The sequence below is a fragment of the Hydra vulgaris genome, chromosome 11 (assembly GCF_038396675.1).
Source record: "Hydra vulgaris chromosome 11, alternate assembly HydraT2T_AEP".
NCBI classification, from domain to species: Eukaryota; Metazoa; Cnidaria; class Hydrozoa; order Anthoathecata; family Hydridae; genus Hydra; species Hydra vulgaris.
In genome coordinates this window covers 37,725,407-37,749,884 of record NC_088930.1, presented here as the reverse complement: position 1 = coordinate 37,749,884, position 24,478 = coordinate 37,725,407, and the positions used below count along the sequence as shown (strand labels likewise).

Here is a 24,478-nt window from a genome sequence, read left to right as displayed (position 1 = left end):
ATTGTTACCTGTTCTAAACTTCTTAAGGGTTTCAACGCAAGGGTATAACTGATTTGGTGTTACCAGCATCATTTCATCTAATGATTTGAGAACTTTACCACAGTTGGGTCCATCCAACCCATCACCATTATAACCATGCAACATTACAGTATTTTTGTCCAAAAAGGATTTCAGGCCCTCATTAACTAAAAGAATGTCAATAATTTTTGTCACAACATGCTCATACATGTGAAGTTCCGGAGGAGGGATGGTATTAAGAATAAATTTTCTAGGATCTTCCTCAAGCACACATGGGTTAATAACATTATTGAATAATTGCATAGTCATAAGTTTTTGCCTCCTTAAGTTCAGATAGTAATCTGAACTTAAGGAGACAAAAGTTCTCAAGCCACCTGATGAGATTATTGTACCAGTACAGTAACAGCAAGCGTGTTTTCCACTATGACTCTATAATAAATTATTTTATTATTCTGAGATTTAATGTTTTAATAGCTACTTGTAAAAGTTAATAAAATTAAGCAAAAGCTCTTACTGATATGTCAAGAAGTACGTTTATAAGCTTTAGATCAGAAGCAACAAATTTTGAGCTGATTTAGATTAATTAATTTAGTAGGCATTCCAAGATTATGGTTATCCTCCTTGACGTTATGTTTCAAAGCCAGAACTATCAACTTATTCACTCCTGAGTCTTTCTTGTTTCTACTTTGTTCCTCGAAAATATTCATTATAATCAACACTGAGTTTTCAAGTTCATCTTCCTTTCCATTTAAAAAAACAATTTTTTTGTAACTGTAAAACTTATCTAGAGCATGAGACCGCTTCATAACCGTAGTAATTGAATTCTTTTCAACACCTAATTGTGAAATACCATACTGTAAACAATCTAAGATATTAAATATTAGATTTTTTGAGAAAAAAAAATTAATGTACTAATGATCATGATTTTTCTTGATATCAAGTATTGTATCAGTAGAGACTACTTTATGTGTTTGGAGCTTTGGTTTTAGTACTACAGGTAGGAGTGATCCTCCTAAAATTAGAATAAAATATTGCAGAAAGTCATTATAAATAAATAAGAAAATAAATAAAAATCTACCAGTTGATAATTGTATCGAATTTTCACCCTTAACTAAAACCTTTAAAGCAATTGAGGTTATTTGCTCTAACATCTTTTCATCCTTGGAAAGAATAAGATTCTTAGCATTTTGAACAGCTGATGTTCTCGTGCATGGGTTAACGTGGGTTCGTGCCAACTAGTTAAAAAAAATCTGTGCAGAATGAGTTTAATCTTTCAATGCAAAGATTTTCATTTGACTCAGTGATATAATCTCTTATGTTAAAAACCTTGTGGCTGCGCTTGTCTGATACCATACAACAAATTGAACATTGATCCTCAGCATTTATCCTCAGTTGGAGCAACCCTTCCTACCTATATAAGTAACTCTCTTCCACTTTTCCAAACCTCTTCTACCATTTTTACAGGCTTTCCTTGCTGTGAACAAGATTGTTTGTATTTTTAGTGAAATATTTTAGAAAAAATTTAATAATACAATAAAATATTTATAAAATATAATAACCTTTTTAGCATAGAGACCATTTTTGCAACGACAACGAAGTCCAGTGGGAAATGCATTTATATCAAAACTGAATCCTTTGTGTACATAGTCTCGAACTAGTATCACCAATGATGGCATATTGTGAAGAGAGTAGTTGTCTGTTTTGTTACAGCAACAAAAACAAACTGAATCTCTGGACTCATTATGATTTTTTTTTTCTTGAAAAATGAGCCATTTGATATGTAATATTTATCTACTTTTATTATTATTTAAAATAAATGTTTATTAATTTAAAATGTTATAAAAAGTAGTTATAACTTATACAAAATAAAATAAAGTTTTTAAAATATTGTAAAATTTTTTACAATATTTCTAAATAAGTCATCAACTGTTTTAAGATCTTTATTAATGAAACTATTAAAGGTATTATTATATATTAAGTTAACCACATTTTTGAAGACAAAAAAAAGGAATGTCACATGGCTTTCTATGATTTTTTTAATGATAGTAAGCTTAAATAATAAAATTAATATTGTTTTTTAAACGCTAATTTCTGGATTTCAGAAAATATCAATTTTGGACTAAGAAGGAACGCTTTCGATTTTATTTTTAACACGTTCCAGCATATGAAAAATTTAATTTAGTAAACACTGCTTGATTCTAGGGGTTTTAAGATGAATTTCAAAAGACATGAGGTTTTTCTTCAGATTCTATAAATATGTATATGTACATATATGTACATATACATATTTATAGTATATGAAGATAGTATATGTACATATACATATTTATAGAATCTGAAGAAAAACCTCATGTCTTTTAAAATTCAACTTAAAACCCCTAGAATCAAGCAGTGTTTACTAAATTAAATTTTTTTTTAGCTAATCTAAATTGCTCATATTATCGTGTAGTCTGGGTAATATGAGCACTTTTGCTACTTTTTTAAAACCTCTGTGTCAATAGGAAAATTTTTCACGTGCTTAAATATTTAAGTGGATAATGGGTAGTGACCCTACAAATTGTTTATCAGCAAAAATTTTGGATCCAGCATAATTATTCAAGAAAATATTTTAATTTTTGTTTACAATGCTCAAAATACCCTAAGCTACCGTGTGTATATATATATATATATATATATATATATATATATATGTATGTATTTATTTATACAGGGGTTAAATTAGAATAAAAAATCAAGTAGAACAGCGTTAAAAAGTTCAAAGCATGTTTAAAGGAATGCGAAATAACCCTTCTGTCTTTTAACTGAGGTCATTCAGGTTTTTAATGTAGATGCATTTTTGTTCAGTGCATTGTTGCTGTATTTCGAGTTCTCAGGTGATGACCAAATATACTATTTCTGTCCACAATTGTTTGTTTAAATCATATGTCTAAATTAAATGTTTATATTGGGAAAAAAGTTTGAAAGCTCATTTTTGGTGTTAAAACATATTAACATAGATAAGTATTGAATGCGATACTAGATACTATCAAAGTGTTATGAGCGTTTTGAAACACTATAGGAATTTACAAAATGATTTTATTTCGGTTGATTTATTTTCTTTATACATGGTCCTCCCTCGCAATCAGCTATTCGTTTAACTATATTTACCCATTCTTTTGCATGCACCTTTGGCTGGAATTCTTTTAGTGGAGAACCTTCAATGCTGATGAACATCAATGATTATGTATGTTTTACTGACAATATGCTTCATGCATCTGTACAGATGATATTCATGATCAAAAAGCCCCTTTCACATTCTGCATTGCTTACAGTTACGATCATCGATAAAGAAGAGGTTTTAAGCTTAGCAATCTGAGTTGCTCCTATATTCAAAAACTCACATGATCATATGAAATGGATGTTCGTGACCATTATAATGATTCTTAAAGTCAAAAAACTGCTGCTTTGTAGAGAAAAATCATCAAACAGAAAATTCCATAATCCTTTCAGAACAATCCCAATATACTTGGGAAATTTGTATTTCATTTTGTTCATTTCAAGGCCATGAATATGGTTTAAAGTATCTCCCTTTGAAGATAGATGTGAGTTGACAGATAACGTGAATTTTTTTTTTTTTGTTTTTTTTTGTTTGTTAATTCACCTCCTCAAGGCTGCGAAGGCCGCTACAGATGAGGAGGTTACTTATTTGTGGTATAACCCTCTCTCAACTCTATAACTCTGAAACACGAACCTTGACAAATAAGGCCACTGGGCGGAGAAACAAGTTAAGCGCGGTACTACCAGGGATGTGGTGGGGATCGAACTCAGAACCTCTCTCTTATGAAACAAGTGCTCTACCACTACGACACTACCGCATATGATTCACAATTGCTTTTGCAAGTGTGACATTTAATTGTAGAACTTCTGAAGTTGATTTGAGTTCTTCTAATCCATCATGCATTAATGCCAGGTTTTTAAGAAATGACATGCTTGCAAGTTTTTGTTCAAGGCTTTTGAATTTGGATCTCTCCTTTGTGTCGCGTTTTGGATCAATTTACATTTTAACTTTACACTTTACATTTGCATTTATAAAATGCAAATGTAAAGCTTTGAAGTTGTGCAAAATGGCTTTTACCATTCAAAATGATGAGGCAACCATCATGTACTGAGAACAATTTTAAGAAAACAAACTTCCACCGCAACTGCTGCTGCAAAAAGCTCTCTCTCGTTTTTTGAGCATAAAGAGTATCAATGAAGCACTTGAAATGATTAACGGCTATGCATGCTTTAACTGCATCATTTACAGCCAGTTTAAGAAGATTATTCAAGCAATGCCATCCAGCTAGCCGAGGAAATTTCTGCTTCAATTGCCTTTTATTGCCAGGTGTAATGTTAACATGTAGTTTGGAGAATGGATTTCCTGGCAAAAATAAATTTTAGAACTTTTGCTGTTTATGTTTTGTAGCCATTTACATTTACGGAAATAAAGATTTTTTTTATTTAACAATGTATCAATTAAATATGTTCTGAAAAAGTTATTAGAGGGATATTTAAATAAAGTAAAAAAAATATTACTAAATTAATATTATTAATAATAATAACAATAACAATTAAATATACAATACTATAGACAAGAATCTTTTTAAAAATGTATTTAATATTAACAAAAACAACAACAAATTTTCAATAAACACAAAAACAACAAGTAATAGGTTAATGCATACTTTTTGCACATTTTTTGAAGTCAGTATTTGTTTTTTATCACTTTTTTGTTATATATTATTATATTACTTATTATATAACTAGTAAATATATATATTTTTTTAATATAATTTAGTATTAATATATTTTTTAAATCAGTATTTAATTATTAATCAGTATATATATATAATAGTGGCGCCTAAAAATGTGCCATAATTATGCATCAACCTGATACTTTTTGCTGATAATAAACAAAAAATTTATACAAAAAAAAGAAAAGAAATTATTACAAAAACTTCAGCCGCCTTGATTAATGTCTTTAAAAGTTTAATTAATGCCATTAAAATACTTGAAATTAATATTGCTGGAAAGTGTTAGTTTTAAAATCTTAATTTTTAAAAAAAAATTTTCTAATTGTTTTAATCATTAAAAGTTCTTTTAGATCATCTGTAGTTTACGCAACTTTAAATTTAATTATAAGAAAAACAAAAAAAGATCACAAGTTTTCCCTTGTCTTATATCAAAACAATGAAAATTAAAATAGCTGTCAAAATTTAATAACCACCACGCAAAAATAAAAAAGACCAACTTTTATTAATGAAATAAATTAGGCTAATTTACCAACAATCGTATTAAAAAAACAAAAAATCAAAAATGCAACAGTGGAACAGTTGCAAGAAAATATTTTGAGAAGTGGAAGGGTTTCGTGATTTGTCAGCTAATGAGGAACTGCGTTCCCCCTACTTTAACCCCTGTATATATACGTGTATATATATAAATATATATATATATAAATATATATATATATATATATATTCAGTCAGTAAACTAAGTAAAGACTTTTCACATAAAAATATTATTATTAGCTTTTGACATTTCTAAAGCTATTTTAAAAGTTTGGCATGCTGGTCTTCTCCATAAGCTCTCCTCCTAAGGTGTATCAGGTAACATCTTAAAGATTATTGAATTTTTTCTTACCAATTGTAGTATTAAAGTTGTCTAGTTTGCATATTTTGGACCTAACCCTCATATTGAGGACCAAAAAAATGACAATATGTCCAGTAATCTAGAGACACTCACGGTTCATTAGGCAAAAATATTTTTAGCCCTGTCAGTTTCAATCAAAATCATACAAATAGCATTAAAACTTGAAAATATTGTTGTTGGTGGTGACTTTATTGTTCATCACACTGAATGGCTTGGCCCTAGTGTCAGTGACTCTGCAATCGTTGAGGCTCACAACTTTTGCCTTTCTCAATCTCTAACTCAAATAGTCAACTTTTTTTAACTCGCATTTATTTACCTTCTTTACTTGACTATTGTCTTGTTTCTAATCCTAGTCAGTGCTCAGTTTCTCCACATTCACCCATAGGTGCTTCTGATTACGGTTTGATCTCTCTAAAACTATTATCTCATTCTTCTTCATCATCAGAATCTCCCTATCATTGTACCTCTTACTACTACCTTAAAGTTGACCAGAGCTCTTTCCGTGATTTACTTCATGACAGCCCTTGGGTAGAAATCTTTTCGTCTCTTCTCTATGGTTTACCTCACATTGTGCTGTTGCAGTTTCCATCAAAAACCATTACTTCCATATCTATCAGCATAACACTTTTTTAGAAAACAGATGTCTGTTTACTATTGCCAGAAACCATTGTAAAAAGGTTTTGTCTAACGCTAAAGCCTGCTATTCTCAGGTCATGAAATCTCTTATTTTATCTCAAAAATTAGGCTCTCGTGACTTCTGGTTAATCTTTAACAGTATCAATAATAAGGGCAAATCTGTTATTCCACCTCTTTTGTACGGTTCAGATTTTGTCATCTCACCTAAAGACAAAACTGAATTGACAAAAAGAACTTTTCATCAATATCATCTGTTGATTCCACTAGTTGCGTACCTGTAGTCTACCTGATATTGCCATTCTGTAGTAGTCTACCTGATATTGCAGACAAACAGTTTGATCCATCGCTTGACATTAGTATTACTCCAGCTTCTGTATCTAAAATGATTTTCTGCTTAGACTTTTCTACAGCCTGTGGTCCGACATTGTAACATACATGTTGTAGTCTTGCTGTAATGTTCTCCGAAGCTATCGTTTATACTCTTAAAACTATTTAACAAGTGCTTATCGAAGTCTAGTTTTCTGGCACGCTGGAAAACGGCATCCCTATTTTCAAAAATTCTGAAGAGCAATCTGACTTGTCTAACTACCGTCCCATTAGCCTTCTTCCTATCATAAGCAAGGTTTTTAAATCTATAATTAACAATCACTTAATCTCTCATCTTGAATCCAATAACTTCCTTTCTGATTATCAATATGGATTTCAATCTTCTCGTACTACAGCCAATTTGCTAACAGCAATAACCAATAAGTTTTATTGTACATTAGATAGAGGGGGAGAAGTTAAGGGTATCGCTCTTTATATTTGTAAAACTTAAATACAGTTTGGCATGCTGGTCTTCTCCATAAACTCTCTTCTTACAGTGTATCAGGTAACATCTTTAAGATTATTAAATCCTTCCTCTCCAATTGTAGTATAAATGTTGTCCTTGGTGGATACCACTCATCTTCATATCCTGTATTATCTTATTCATAGGGCCAAGGATAGAAGCTTGAGGGGTTCCTCAAGGTTCTATCCTTGGCCCTAAACTCTTATTAACTTACATTAACAATCTTCCAGATATTCTCATATCTAAGGTGGCATTGTTCGCTGATGATACTACCATTTATTCTTGTCTTAATAAGATTCTAACACTCTCTGATTGTTTGGAGGATCACTCTTTGAAGCTTGAAATACCCACATTTTGAGTTTGAGCTTGAAAAGGATCTCTCTTCAGCTTTAGCATGGGGCTCACAGTGGCTGGTAAACTTCAGTTCAGATAAAACCCAATTTTTTCAGCCAATCGTTACCACAATAATTTAGATCTTCTTATATTTATGAATGGTGATGTACTTGATGAGTTATCTACCCTTCAAATTCTAGGAATAACTTTTACTTCCGATCTTTCTTGGAAACCATATATCAAATCCTTTTCAAAATTTGCATCTGCTAAGGTTTATCATGCTCGCCACTTTCTCACTCCGGATTCTACTTTTTATCTCTACAAATCTCAAATCCATCTTTGTATGGAATGCTGTTGCCATATCTGGCGCATATCTTCCAATAATGCTTTTAAGTAAGGTGCAAAAACTCATTGTAAACATAGTTGGACCTGCTCTTGCAGCCATCCTCCAACCATTATCACATTGTCGTAATGTTGCTTGTCTTCATCTTTTTTACAGATATTATAACAGGCACTGCTCTAAAGAGCCAGCATCTCTTGTGCCATCTACTAAAATTCATTCTCATGTTACTTGTTATTCAATTAAGTTTCATCCTTTTTCTATGACTATTCCTAAGTGTTACAAAAACTCTTATTTGTCAGTTTTTTTCCTCAAACATCAGTCCTTTGAAATTCGCTTCCTTTATCTTGCTTTCCTGATTCATATAACTTACAATCTTTTAAGTTGTCTGTCAATTGTTATCTTGCTCCATTAACTTTGTCTTTTCTCTTCCAGTAACTTCCAACTCTAATAGTGGTTGCTTGAAGCCTTGTTGGAAGCCAAGACATTAAAAAAAAATTGTTATATATATATATATATATATATATATATATATATATATATATATATATATATATATATATATATATATATATATACATATATACATATATACATATATATATATCTAAAATAATTTTAAAGTTCCTCAAATCAAATAGTTCCCAAAATTTAAATAGTTTCCTACTTTGGGGAAGCAAGATTTTCACAACAAACAAAGCAGAATTTTAAAACTTATGTTGGTGTTCCTGATAATGAAGTTTGGTAAAATGGTAACCCATTTAAAACTTGCCATTACTTAAAATTAAATTGAATAACTTTTTGGCGCATTTTTTGCAAAATTATTTCAAAAAGCCTAATATATGAAAATTTTACTGCTATACTAATTGTCCAATTAGGTAAATTAATAAATACATTTCATTACATGAAAAAGTGAGACAGACAAGTCACACTTTTTCATGTAATGAAATTATTTAATAAAGAAGAGAATGAAGATTCTGCTCAAACAAAAGATTATCTTCACTGACCCCAAAGTTCCATTAGGAATTTGCAACTCTTGTATAGCAAACTTGCAAAAACTAGACAATGTTCAAATCAGTGGTGAGCTCCCCAAACTGTACAACTTTCAAAGCATCAAGATCACAAGAAAGCCTGCTGACTGCTTATGCTTCATTTATTGTTGGTAAATCAACGCCCTTTATGCAGTCATTTCCAGCAAACTTTACACTTTGGTATGGTTGAATGTTTAAATGGAACTTTAAAGGCCATTCACTGGCTACTTCACAGACTCTCTAAGACTCTTGTAAAGACAATTGCCACTCCATAATTAACAATCTCCCATGAAAATGAAGTATGAGCGGTCAGTGGACTTTCTTGTGATCTTGATGCTTTGAAAGGAGCTTTGTTTGAGGAGCTCACCACTGATTTTTACACTGTCTAGCTTTGACAAGTTTGCTCTGCAAGAGTTACAAATTCCTAATGGAACCTTGATTGAAATCAATCAGTTGATTGAGCAGGGCAATCTTGACTCTCTCCTTTATGAAACCTATAATTTTGAACCATGCTCAAACTGTGCAATTGGCTAACTAGTAAGTATATTGACTAAAACTATAAAAGCCTGTCATCTAGAAGGGTATAAAAACTAGTGGCTCTAGGTATAATAAGCTTTTTTTAAATTGTACCTGGGTAACAAGCTATTATACTGTAGGCCGCTCTCTGAAAATTAGATTTTAACTCCATATTAAACTGACAACAAAGATAAACATAAATTTGATTTTTATTTAATCTTAGATTGTTTTCAACATTTTTATCTATTGTTACTTAATTGCAACACTTAAATAAATAACAAAATTGATTAATAGTTACGAGCAAAACTGAAAAATAAGTCAATGCATAAAATGGTAGTCCCAAAACAACGGCAAGAAAAAAAAACTCTGCACTGATCAAAATTTAACAGTCTACCTCATCATCAAGCAAATTCTATTTGCTCATATTAACTAGGTACAAACAAACTATATGGCCCTAGGTACAAGAAATTATAGCCTTATGAAAAGTGTCATCCATTAACAAACTCTGATTGAGAGGAAACTGATTGAACATTGCATTTAGTACTTAAGTAATAAACAATATAATATACAAGAACTTATAGAAAAGCATTTCCTCTAGGATTGTAAAATAATCCAAAATACAAGCGGCAAAAATTTACTTTAGACCATAAAAAGCGTTTTCTAATTATAACTTGCCATTGCAGCGCTCTCTGACAATCAAAATAGGATTAAAAAAAAAATATTTTTAAAAATAATTACCTGACTGAGAAGCATTAATTAGAACTTTTTAGTTTTCAAATAAAAAATGGGGCAGCCCTAGGTAAAAGGAGGCCCTAGGTACAATAACTTCCTCTAGTGTTTATTGGTGCAGGTAAAGTTAAATCTTTTTGATTCAACATGTTTTTATAAGCTTTATAAGCATCTTTTATTCAGTTGAAGTATTTGTTTACATGGTAAATAGTTTCAGTACTAAATTGACTTGTAAAAATTGTCACTAGCAAGTTTCGTTTTTCATTTATAGTAACTTTCTATGCCAGAGATGATAGTAAACTGTCGCAAGTCCTAAACATGCTCTTTAATGTTGATATTTTGAGAATAGCTGTTTAGAATTTGTGTTTAGAATTTGCTTTACAGTTTTAAGTATTAAAGCTCAACAGTTTTTTACACCAATAATAACACTGATAAACAAATAAAATTTTATTGTGCATATCTTGTTAACTAGGTGGTTTTTTAAAACAAATTAAATATGCTGATTTCAAATATGCAAACCATTTTTCACCATCACGTCAAGTTGTAAAGATATTTGGGTTCAAATCTTTAGTATTTAAGGTAAAGTCCCTAATATTGTCGAAAAAAAAGTTATTCAAAAGTATGTCAACCTGGGTCTCAAAAGAAGCGTATTTTCATAGAGATTTTAGAAAAGATAAATATTTTTACTTAAAATTTATTGACAAAAAAAATTATGTGAAAAAATGCTAAAGAATTTAAAAAAAATTTTAACAAAATATTTCTCAGCAATAATACAAAAAGTACTTATTTTATTACAAACAAATACCATTTTTAAAATCGACGTGATGGTGAAAAATGGTTTGCATATTTGAAATCAGCATATTTAATTTGTTTTAAAAAACCACCTAGTTAACAAGATATGCACAATAAAACTTTATTTGTTTATCAGTGTAATTGGTCTTTTACAGTTTTTTTATAATCGTGAGTTATTTAAAATTATAATTGAGTACATCTAATGCAATTCATATGTTAATGTTGATAAGTATTTAGATTGTCTTGGTTATCCATCAGCTACTATTTATGATATTGATTGCAATTTTTCTTGCCTGACCACTTTCCTCTAAGATTTGATGTTTTTTAAACTTTAATCTATTGACCTTCCTATAATCTTAACTTCTTTTATATTTATTTTTTTTCACTAAATAAAAAAATTGTACAAAGCCTGTTTATTTTATTAATACTAAATACTGAATACTAATGCTAAGTCTGTATTAAGAAAATAAAGCAGAAGCTATGTTCAGGCAGACAGAATACATTAAGCTCATAAATCTGTCAGAAATGTCTTTTATGTCTATAATTTCCCTAAAAATGGCTTCAATTTTTAAAAAGAAGCAAAAGCTGTGTAGAAATATGTAAAATAAATATTGTTTAACATTTTCTGTAAAATTAATCTTGAAGTGGAAAAAGGGTTTATATTTATAACATTTTATATTATTTTTTTTGTTTTGTTTTATAAGTTGTATTAATTGTTATCTTGTTACTAATATTATTTTCTTTTAAAAACTTCTTTTAAAAAATTTATTATCGATACATTGGTAATAACATTATGACTTTTAATATAACTATTATTTTTTTATTATTATTATCTTTATTATTTTATTATCTTAATTATTGTTTCTTGTTTTAAATTTTATAATGGTTATTATTATTTTTTTTTTAATTTACTATTGTCATTATATTATCTTATATTATATATTATCACTAAAAATTTTACAATCATTAAACTTATCATTATAATAAATTTTCCTTGGTTTTTTTAATTATTATTCATAGCTAATATTATTTTATACTCTGTATATAATAGTATTATTATATAACTATATATATTATAATATTATATATATAATTAGTATTATTTATAGTATTTATTATTTTGATAAATAATAATAACATGCTCATATTTTGCTAGAAAAGAAAAGGAAAAATTTATTGATAACAAGATAATAGTTGAAGTGTGTTTTGCTAAATTTTAAAAAATTTAAAAAAAAAAGGGGTATTTGTTGTTGGATATTTGTTGTTGAATTTTTGTCAGACAAAGTTTGCAAAAGCCTTTACAAGCTTCAAATAAATAATATTTGCTTGATGGATATTTGCTTGATGGATATTTTTGTTGAATATTTTTCAGGAATGGTTTATAAAGCCCATTGCAAGCTTTAAAAATTTTCTTTTGATGAGAAAAAAATTAAAAAATTTTAAACAAAATAGAATATTCAGTTATTTCATTTGATGTTTTAATTATAATATATTATAATACTTATTTTTTACATAGTATTATCATTGTTAATAATCTTTTTATTATTAGTTTTTTGTTGTTTTTTTTAAATTATGTTATTACAATCAACTTTTTTGTCTTTATAGAGATATTCTAAACATATCTCTTCAATTAAATGGGAACGGCTTTAATGTAACAATAGAATATTTCTTTCCGTTATTTGTTACCTTTACTTCTGAAAGTATTCAACATGGATTCATAAAACCAAATTCTGCTCAATTTAAGTATATAGTAAGTATTACTATTTATATTTTAATTTTCAAATAAGGTTTTAAATCTGTCATTGAGGAAAAACTTTCTGTTGTTTGATGAACTTCTAATTTAGTTGTAAGAAAAGAAAAGCTATAAATATAAGTAAAAATATGTTACTAAAATAGATATCAGGACCCGCACGATGCAGGTCATGGTAAGTTTGTTCCCACCTGACTATGTTTAAACTTGTTCCTAATTTGATCTCTTTGCTTCAATAAATTTTAGGAAAATGCAGAAAATGATATGATTTACAATTCTTGAATTTTGGATAACAATTTATTTACTATACTTTAAAACTTTACTTACTTATCAAAAGTAACATAGATGATAGTTGCAAAACTTTTGTTCTGGTGTTTTTGGTAACATAAGGTTATAATTAAATTTTTTATAAATTGAATTTTTTCAACCTTCTCATTAAGAATTATTTAAAAAGAAAAGAGGAAAACGGGTCATGGGTCCTAGTTATGTCAAATCTCAATCTGTTTAAAATTTTTTAAAGAAACTTTTTTGTAAAGACCTCTTAACAAAATTATTCAAATAAGCTGGTTTTACTACCAATTTTGGCAATTAAATTAATATTATAGTTGTTATAAAGATGATTGAAACTTCATTTTTGCTTTACAAAAAACCATCAACATTCAGAACATTTCTTAAATCCTAAAATGCAGAGAAGCGTAAAACTGCGTTTCAAAAATCAGTCATGAGTCAAAATGAGAACAATATTATTAAAAACACAATTATACATTATTTTGTAATGTACTTTATTTATTTGAAAACTCAAAAATGTGACTAAATAGATAACAAACAAGAAACTTTGTGGGATGTTGTTTTTCTTTTTAGAGAGTTTCAAGATTCATTGTTGCAAGTTTGGGTTATAAACTCTTTTTAAAAAAGAAATGCTAAAAATAAATAATCACAATAAGATAAACCTTTATGTTTTTATTTGAAAACTGAATCCTTGGCTTTTTGTGAATGATTATATGTAGTCAGTTTCAGTAATGAAATGACTCAATGATCATTTTTAATGATTGAAAATATCACAACAGTAATATCATAAAACTAACATTTAGCATAAATTCTCAACAACTCAAGCCTCAAAAAAAAAAAATTAGCTTGTTAGAGAATATTAGAGTTATAGGGGAGTATAATCCATAAATGAACGCTCAACCAGAACTTTAAAATTATTTAAAGTTATTAAGGGTTATCAAAAGTTTATTGTACATATTTTAACTATTAACAGCATTCACATAGAAATACTTCATATATAACAGATATCTACACATTTATGACACATAAACACTTTCAAAACATAAACCCATACAACCTTATATAACATATATTAACACTTAATAAATAACACATATCAAGCCCTCCCGGGAAGCGTTTGCGGTTGCATGCCTTGTTTGTCCATGTTTAAAGTAATTTTTTTGAACACACTGACCATGGCAGTTTGCTTCTTTTAACTTATAAAGCGTTTCATTAATTTGCGGCAAAAAGCTAAACTTATCTACTGAGAAAAAAAAAAGTTGTAAAAAAAAACAAAATTGTAACAAAATATCAAGTTTAAATTAAATAAACTAGGAAATTCAATATTTAAAAAAAAAATTTTTAATAAAATTTTCATACAACTTGGTATTCTTTTTTCTAGAGTTGTTTTTAGCTGAGTTTGATACAAGTTGATGAAAAAAAACATATTATCTTTTATAAAAATATAAAAACAATTTAGAGTTTTGATATGCAATTTATTCACGCTTTTTATCAGTCCATATAATTAAGAAACTAATTTGCTATGTATGCTAGAACTATGCAAGTTCTTAAAGCACTTAAAAACATGGTCAAGTTGTCTAAAAAAATTAATTTAAGCGTGGAAAAACAAAACATGCAACTGCACACATTTCCCAGCTTACATATTACCACATAATATGAGACATAAAAATACTTATCAAAAACTATAAATTGTAATTGAAAAAATATTAAACAATAATATTTGTTTAATATTCTTTCAATGACATACCTTTTAATGCATGTTTATCAAATTTATCTAATTCATTCATTATTGAAATGAATGGATTACATAAATTACCTGACTTTAAAAGTTTTACTAATTTAAAGATAACATTAGATTTATCTATTACTACAGAACTTATGATTGCATCAAAGTATTATCAAATATAAAGGTTTTAGATCTTATAACTGAATAAGCAGATATTAACAGATTGTAATAACGATAATAATACTTTATTGCGTGGTCAAAAATATAATGGGAAATTCTATAAGGCTTAGTTTAATAAATCTTCTTTAAAAAACTCTGTTTCAAACCTGCACGAATGAGAAATTGCAGCAGCAGCGTTAAGTTGATTATTAATTATAAGCAATTATAATTATATAGAAATATATTCAGCTAACAAATCAATCTGATAGTTAGTCGTTACATTTCAAAGTTGTTTACATATAGTAATATTACATTAAGTAAACATCTAATAAAAATGAATATAATAATAATGGTTATAATAATAAAATTATTATTTTAATTATCATAAGAATCACAACATAAAACAAAAAAAAACTTTGCTAATTAATAATGATAACAATAATATTAAAAATGATAATGATTAAATAAAAAAAAGTTTCTTGTTTTTATAAATACAATACTTATATATACAAAGTTAGACAGTTTAATGCAGTTAAATTACTGATAAAATGTAACTTGCTATGACTTAAGATAATTATTTAAATAAAAATCAAGTAAATAGCAAAAATATTAATAAAATTGAAAATAATAATACTAATAGTAACGATAATTATAATAGAAATAACGATAGCAAAAAATATTAAAAGAAAAAAAAAATTTAACATTAAAAAAAGAAATACTATTAAAAAAAAAAAACTGATAAAAAGACATAGCGAAAACAAAATTGTAAAAAAAAATAAAAAATTTAATATTGTTTCAAGCATACATATAAACATATACTGATATATAGATAAATTTACACGCATAAATTTAGATACGCATACAGAAATACGCATACTTACATACACTCACATACAAATGTATAGATACACATGTAGATATACAGTTTTAAAAATAATAAAAAATACATGACAATACAAACATTGAACAAAAAAAACATGACAATATAATCAATAACTGACTTAAAATTACAAAAGTATGTCTAAAAAAAACAACATTAAACACAATGACTAAAAAACAGTATGACTAAAAAAAATAACAACAAACAATTCAAAAAGTGCACAAAAGTACATACCAACATAAACAACCTACAAAAATACAGGAGAATTCAAACAGTACGCAAAAATACATGACAATATAAACAACGTACGAAAATAATTTAATGAAACTTAATTAAATTATAAATTTAGTTTTAAAAAATTGTTCATTTTTGTTTATTTTTTTTAGTGGTAATCTTTTCATTATGTTTTCCATTTTCAAACTACTTTTATGAACTATTAACTTTATATTTTGTTTCGTTAGTAGTTTTTATATATATACATTTTTTCTCTTCAGTCATTTTACTTATTTTATTCAGTTATTTTCTTTATTTAAATTATTTGGTCTTGTTTTTACTTTGTTTAGTGATGTTGTTTGTTTTTTCTATTTTAAAAATAATTTTTTGATTTCTTTTTCTTATTTTATCATTTTTTTTTTTTTTTTCTTTTTTCTATTTCGCAGTTAAAAATAATATACTAAAACTTTTTAGGATATCTGTATATTTAATATTTATATTAATAATAGACAAGTTATTTTCAACCAATTTAAATTGGTTTTTGTTTCCTGCAAACTTAAACTCTTTTTCAATCAGCTCTGGCAATTTGTTTTCCTCCGTCATTTGTTAACTCCACCATTTGTCTTTTAATTTATTTATTTTTTGTTTTTTGGTTTTTTCTTTCTCCTTTAACCTTTACTATTGTTTTTAATAAAATTATATTATTTTATTATTAAAATATATTATTTTATACTTTAAATTTTTATTTTAGTGTTGATTTTTTTAATCACTTTTTAAAGTTATAGTATTCAATTCTAATTTATGCTTTTTGTCAATCTTTCATCTCTGCAAAAAGTTAATAAATGATATAAAGTAGTACCAGTATAAATAATACAATTAGTTCTTGTATGGAATACTGTTGCTATGTCTGGGGTGGATCTTTGAATGATACTCTTTCTCTTTTAGACAAAAAACCAAAATGTATTGAACCTGCTCTTGCAGTCAACCTCAATCATTGTACCAGAAAAGTTCATTTTTTATCATTTGTAACCAGATTTATTTATTACCCGATTTATTGTATTTCATCAGATTCATTCATTTCTCAACAGGTTTATTCATTACCACACTTGTTTATTTGACACCAGATTCATTTCTTTGTTTCCAAATTTTATTTTGTAAAACAATTTAAAAAAAAACATTTTATTGTGTGTGAATAAAAACATAATGAGAAATAATTTTATGGTTCTACTTACATATAAAAAATTTTTTCATTTAGTTTTCTGGATACTTCAATACTAATGGAGCAAATATACACAACATTACATTGAAAGTAAACAAAAGAAATTGTTTTAGAGATTTTTTAATTGAAATTCCGGTGAAGCTGAGTTATCAAAACAAACTTGGTATATTAAAAGTTGTTACAATGGCATATCAAAAAAGTTTTACTTGTTTATATAAAGTTTTACCTAAAATACCAAGAGATAAAAATGCTCTTTCAGGTTTAATTTTCGATTCTGTTGATTCTTAAAGTTGAAGTTTTTCTAACTTTCAAGATTTTTTTTAGTGCTAAAATGCTTTTCTTTATAGGTTTATCGTTATCAATATACAGATTTTAAAAATACTTTAATCTGGATACTTTTTTTAAAAAAAATTAGTTAAAAAGTTTATGCTCATATTCTTAACTGATGCATTTACTGAAGTCCTGAAAGATTGCTTTGGTATATACAGATAACTTAAGGAAAGACTTTGCCATGACAGCATCAATGAATGTTTGTGTAGTGTATAATAAAAATTTATTTGTTTATTTACATAAATGCAGATTCACCTGTGTATAAAACAATAATAACACCATATTCATCTCAGGAAAGGAGTGAATTAGTACATATAGCATTGACTTATAGCATGAGTTTGGACAGATAGTATCTTTATATGAAGATGCATTTATTACAACAAAAGTTTTTATTATTATTCTTCTTTTCTTTTCTTTTTTTTTTTTGTCCAAGTAACAAATCATATTATTACAGTGCCAAATTATATCTGAAGTAATATATATATATATATATATATATATATATATATATATATATATATATATATATATATATATATATATATATATATATATATATATATATATATATATATATATATGATAAATATGTTTTTTAATCAGAATATTATGGACGCGGAATCTATATTGACAATGAAAAGTTTGATTTTTACTTTTGCGTGAATCAACATGTTGAAAGGTGAATTTTTTTCCTAATAATATTTTTATATTTTTTATAGTAATAATTTATTTATAGTAATATATTGTTATTAATATTTATAATTATAATAATTATAATTTATTTATAGTAATATATTGTTAGTAATATAATATTTTTTATAGTAATAATTTAAACATTTCATGCTGCTAATCTTTTTTTAGTACAGTACCTGCATGCTACTATTCTGAAATACATGATGGTTATGGTTTATGGACAGGTAAGATTTATAATATATGTATGATTTATAATATATGATTTATAATATATATATATATATATATATATATATATATATATATATATATATATATATATATATATATATATATATATATATAACAGTGGACCAGAGAGACCGCCAGGTTTTATGTCGTGTCAATTAAACAAAACTTTTTTTATTTAAGAGTATTTATTTTATAATAATAGAAAAAGTTGTTTTTAAAATCTAAACCAAGTGCTAAGGGTCCCAAATGGAGCAAAAGGGAAGATTGAGGGGCCCCAAACCCATTTAAGATTTTTTTTTTCAATTGTATTTTTTTTTTCTCCCTGCATTTAGTTTAGAAGTTTATATTTGCAAAATTATTTTAAAATTATTATATTTCATTAGTCAGATACAGTGCCCCCAGGATCTAATAAAAAATATAAAACTCTTTTACTTTTTTAGTTTATTTTTTATTTATCAATCTTTTTTCTTTAATTTATTTAGATAAATTGAATAAAATTTAAAACAATAAAACGAATAATATTTACAAATATTACTGATATATGGAACATAAACCAACTAAACATAACTAACTCTTCTTCCGTTAAAGTCAATCACAGAAGAGAGGAGTCTTTCGCCATATTCTTTGTTTGCAACTTTTCGCTTGAACCTGTTCCATGTTGGTTTGAATTTTGAATGAATTGATTCTCCGCATTGTTCAGCAAACTTAGACAAGCCACAATTGTGGTATTCAACAAAAGGTTGCACATGACATAAGAGTATATGTACTTTCCAACTAATTGAAAGTTTTTTCCCAAGTATGTCAGCAATTTCTTGAGCAGATAAAAAGGAGTTCTTAAATTTTAGAATGGCCTGCTGATACTCAAGCTCAAGTGTTCTACCGAAACAAGAATCTTTTACAACCTTAAAATCTTTTAAACACTGAACAATTGGCACAAGATCAGGATATTCATACAAAACAACTTTTTCCAACTCATCAACACACTTTAGTATCTGGTTTGAATTATTCCCATCCCAACCTCTACCTTGATATCCTCTCTGTAGTACACCATTATTTTTCAAAAAATTATCAAATCCTGGCCAAAGATCCATTAATAAACATCCCAGTGTAGTTACTATTCCTATCAGGATATGTAATTCAGGTGGAGGTACTAAATGTTGGATTAGTGTTTCTGGATCTTCATCGAGGTAGAGAATTCTTGGATATATCACATTCATAAAATGTTTCATATTGGATTTCCTTGAACTATTTTCTACCGTGTATCTTTGATACCAATAGTCAAGGCTTCCAAGTGTTCGCAGTTTACCACAAACTTCACTTGAGTCTCCTTCACACCAAAGACAAGCTTTTTTTCCTGCATGGCTTGAAATTCCAAAAACTGCATTAGCACATTTCAAATCAAAAGCTGCTGAAAACTTAACATCTTGTAAATTTAGTTTCTCTAAAATTATTCTTAAATTGAAGTTTGATTCTTGCACATCTTCAACTATGGAGAGGATTTGACAGCGTTGTACACCACTGTTTAAGTATAAATTTGAAGTAGTATTTTCATTAACATCAAAAACATTTACAATGACCTTCATGAAACCACCTCCTCCATCCATAGAAATACGAACAAAAGCTGATTGAGGATCAAGACTACGTTGATTTATTAAATCTAGAATAAAACTAGATGTGTTTTGAACAAAAACAAGGTCTTTTATAGAAGTACCATCAGTACTATCAAGGAAGTTGACCTGAAAAATAACAATAAGTAAAAAAAAAACTTTAAACGATATAATTAATTTTTAATACTAAAAAATATATTAGTGCTACCTTTTCTACTTGATAAAAATGAGATAAAGACTCTTCTAGGTCACTCATTTTTCCAAAAATGTTGTTTTCTACTGCTGACTTACTTCCCATTCCTTTTCGAAGAGTAGATATCAATACCCCTGTTTTATTCAGGGAAAGTTCTAACACTATTTGAAGTTCCTTAATCATCTGAAGAGATACTTGTTTTACTGACCTAGATATAAATGAAAAAAATAATAATATTTTCTCATTTGATAAATATGTATTCAACAGTCTATATATGTACCTTCTCTTTGCTTTGTTATCAGGACATCCAACTGTAATCGTCAATGGGTTTCCGCCAGAAGACAAAATAAATTGTTCCCCATTTGCAATTTTGTCAGTCTTCATTTTTGCTTTTATTATACCAGACGCAACTTGCTCTGCTTGCAAATTTCCTAGACTTAATGCTAATAAGATCAGGTTCTCTACTGCAGATAAAGAAGAGCAGTTGTGTAAATATCCTTGTGCAACAGTTGAAAAACATCTACTACATAATTTGGAAGACACATTTGAGTTTAATATATTAGGAACTTCTTTGGTATGAATTATTGAAGATGAAGCTGTTCTTGTCATCATCCTCCATTCAATCTTAAATCAAATTTAAAAGCTATTAATTAATGATATAAATATATATAAATATAAATATATGAATATATATATATATATATATATATATATATATATATATATATATATATATATATATATATATATACATATATATATATATATATATATATATATATATATATATATATATATATATATATATATATATATATATCAATTTTAGAGATTTATTGTTTTGTTTAATATTTACATACTTTAGCAATCTTTTCTCCCCATAAACCTCGATGAGGTTTTCCAGCCTTTAGTAGATAGAGATTTCTCTGACAACCAGAACATATAACATTAGGATAGCTGCACACATCCAGAGAATATCCTGAATAAACAAACAACTTCATCATTTCTTCTACAGTTGAATTTACACTACTTAAAGACTTTGATCTGGCTCCAAACATTTGCCAACAACAGCAGCATACAGCATCTCGTTGAAAAACAATATTTTCCATTTAAACAAGTTAAAAAAGAACTAGATACGCTATATTTTTTATAATCTGCAATATAAGATATTATACTAAAAATAATAAAATATAAATTTATAGGTATCTTTAAGATAATAAAAAATAAATTATATATATATATATATATATATATATATATATATATATATATATTATATGTATATATATATATATATATTTATGAAAAGTAATATAAAAGCACAATATCCACATATAAAACCCTTTTTAAGCTATCTTTTTTGCGATTATATAAAATTCTTTATATAATCGCGCACCCTGGATTTTATTTGCTATGCGAAAGAATTATACTTTTAATGTTGCCTAATTTGTTATTTTTAGTTAACGTTTGTTTATAAATAAAAATTATCATTTATTTTATATTTTTATAATTTAGTGTTATTTTCATCATTTAAAAAATATCAGCTTCTAAATTTCTTCTGTATAATAATTATTCAAACATTTTTCAGCAATTGATGATAATAAAAACCAGTTTTTTCAGACACCATAAATAGTTACTTCATTTCTGTTAAATTTTTAAAGGCGCAAAAAGGAATTTTTAAAAAGAAGTTGGTTTTTTATATTTTAATTCAAATATTTTTAACTTCTAATGTAAAAAAGACCACTTTTTAGTAACTTTCAGACCTATGTTTTTATATGATTTCTAATCAGTATAATATTTTCAATCATAATCAATTGAAAAAATGGGTAGGTGGAAACTATCTTAACACCCTGTTTTGGCCCATTTTTGGCCCTTAGCACTTTATTTTAATTTCAAAAACCCTTTTTTCTACATATAAACTAAAAATACTCTTGAATAAAAACGGTTTGATTCAATTGACACGACATAAAACCTGGCGGTCTCTCTGGTCCACTGTGATATATATATATATAGATATTAGGATGATTCTAAAAACAACTTTTTTTGAAATTGTCTGCTGCCACCCCCTAAATGTGTTCTATATAATAAATTAATACTAAATTTAAAAAACTTTAAAATAAAAAAAAATTTTAGGGGTCGCTCAAGACCCTTAAATATCAGACGGGCTCTAATATTTTGAAAAAAAAGTTCTTCAAAAGCATACCATATTGGGTCTCAAAGGAAGTGAAATTTTATAAAAATTCTAAAAATAATAATCATTTTATATAAAGATTACTATTTTAAATTTTATGGCTTAAAAACTACCATTTTTTAACTAAAAATAAAAAAGTACATATTTTCATAGTCTTTTAAACAAACTTTTTTAATTTGTGTTTCAATAAATTTTTTTTAGTATTTTTGAAATTTTTATAAAATTTTACTTCTTTTGAGATCCAACATTATATGCTTTTGAAGAACTTTTTTTTTTAAATATTAGGGACCCGTCTTATGTTTAAGGGTCTTGAGCTACCCCTAAAATTTTTATTTATTCAAAAAAATTTAAATTTAGTAATAATTTATTACATAGAACACATTAAGGGGGTGGCAGCCAATAGTTTCAAAAAGACTTGTTTTTAGAATCACCCTAACATATATATATATATATATATATATATATATATATATATATATATATATATATATATATATATATATATATATATATATATATATATATATATATATATATATATATATATATATATATATATATATATATATATATATATATATATATATATATTGATAAATGTTGTATATTGCTGGAAATACAACTCTTGTCTGTTTAAGAGTGATCAATATCTTTTTGAAAAAAAATAGATCAAATAATAATATTAAAATCTTTTAAATGAGAAAATACAACTTTATAATGGAACTTGAAGTTTCATGCCATTCGGCAATCATCAGCCATATTATTCAAATATAAAATAAAATAAAATAAAAACCGTTATAAAAAATACAAATTTAGCGTTGCAACGGCATCTGACGTCAAGTGTACGTGATCCGATATTTGCTAATCGCTGGTATCAAAGTTAGAAAGTAAAAATTTTTTCCTATGTCTACAAGCAGAAACCAATTCACTTTTTTTATTAAGTAGTAAACCACTATCAAAATTCATAATAAAATATTTTTCACTGATGCAAAGGTTACACCTTTTTGTAGATGGATTATAAGATTGGCATCTTTTAATTATGTTCCACTTAATTATAGGCATGTTACCTGCGTCTTTGTGTTTCCAGATCTCTTTGGAAAGTTCTGTATCATTTCTATATCTGGTTGCATTAAATGATTTAAGGTGGTTTGCAAATCTGAGCTTGAAAGCGTTTTCACTGATACCGATGTAATATTTTTCCGTAAGACTGGGATTAGGTGATGATAAAGTGGCTTTATATACAACGTTTTTTGATAGACATTCGTTATTTATATCATTAGTGGTAAGTTTGTTGCGCAAAATTTGTTGGTTGTGTGAATTAATAATAGATTGAATATTTGGCATGCAGCTGTAACTAACTTTTATTGTGTTTCTGTTGAAAATTTTGTGGAGCTTATGATGTAATGAAAAATGTAAGTCAATTAAGTTTAAGAAAAGGTGTCCAATTTTTGTTACCACATTAACTTTGATACCGCCGATTAGCAAATATCGGATCACATACACTTGACATCAGATGCCGTTGCAACGCTAAATTTGTATTTTTTATAACGGTTTTTATTTTATTTTATATTTGAATAATATGGCTGATGATTGCCGAATGGCATGAAACTTCAAGTTTCATTATAAAGTTGTATTTTCTCATTTAAAATATTTTAATATTATATATATATATATATATATATATATATATATATATATATATATATATATATATATATATATATATATATATATATATATATATATATATATATATATATATATATATATATATATATATAGGGAAGAATGGTGTACCTACAATTATGAAAACTAATACAAATATGAAACACATGAAACACATGAAAAACAACTACAAATATGAAAAAAAATACTTACAATATGATCTGTAACAATATTTTTTCATTAAACATCCAGACATATTTTTTCATCCCTCTTTTTAATTTTAAAAATAGCTAACACTACAACCAAGGTACATCACCAGTGGTGTTCCTTGGAGGTATGCATGTTGTATCTTGGAGGTACTATTGTTTTAACAAATTATGTACTCAACATAGTAGAAATTTAATATAATGTTTACTTATAGGATAACTGGACTATTATCTTA

At 26.7% G+C, this 24,478-nt stretch overlaps 2 protein-coding genes across 4 annotated transcripts in view; one reads left to right on the top strand and one right to left on the bottom strand.

The window, feature by feature from the left end:
* Nucleotides 1-24,478, top strand: part of LOC105846914 (phosphatidylinositol phosphatase PTPRQ) — a 146,565-nt gene that overhangs the window by 112,030 nt on the left and 10,057 nt on the right. For all 3 annotated transcript variants that reach the window (XM_065810984.1, XM_065810983.1, XM_065810982.1), the window contains 4 exons: nucleotides 12,497-12,641; nucleotides 17,163-17,385; nucleotides 18,060-18,135; nucleotides 18,318-18,373. In XM_065810984.1, the coding sequence (XP_065667056.1) occupies nucleotides 12,497-12,641; nucleotides 17,163-17,385; nucleotides 18,060-18,135; nucleotides 18,318-18,373 (500 nt within the window). The remainder of the gene's footprint in view (nucleotides 1-12,496; nucleotides 12,642-17,162; nucleotides 17,386-18,059; nucleotides 18,136-18,317; nucleotides 18,374-24,478) is intronic.
* LOC136087627 (uncharacterized) lies at nucleotides 18,742-21,350 on the bottom strand. Its single transcript, XM_065810981.1, has 4 exons — nucleotides 21,041-21,350; nucleotides 20,461-20,804; nucleotides 20,196-20,388; nucleotides 18,742-20,116 (listed from the first exon to the last, which is right to left on the bottom strand). Exons 1-4 carry the CDS (start codon nucleotides 21,287-21,289, stop codon nucleotides 18,938-18,940), a joined length of 1,965 nt encoding a protein of 654 aa, XP_065667053.1. The 5' UTR covers nucleotides 21,290-21,350; the 3' UTR covers nucleotides 18,742-18,937.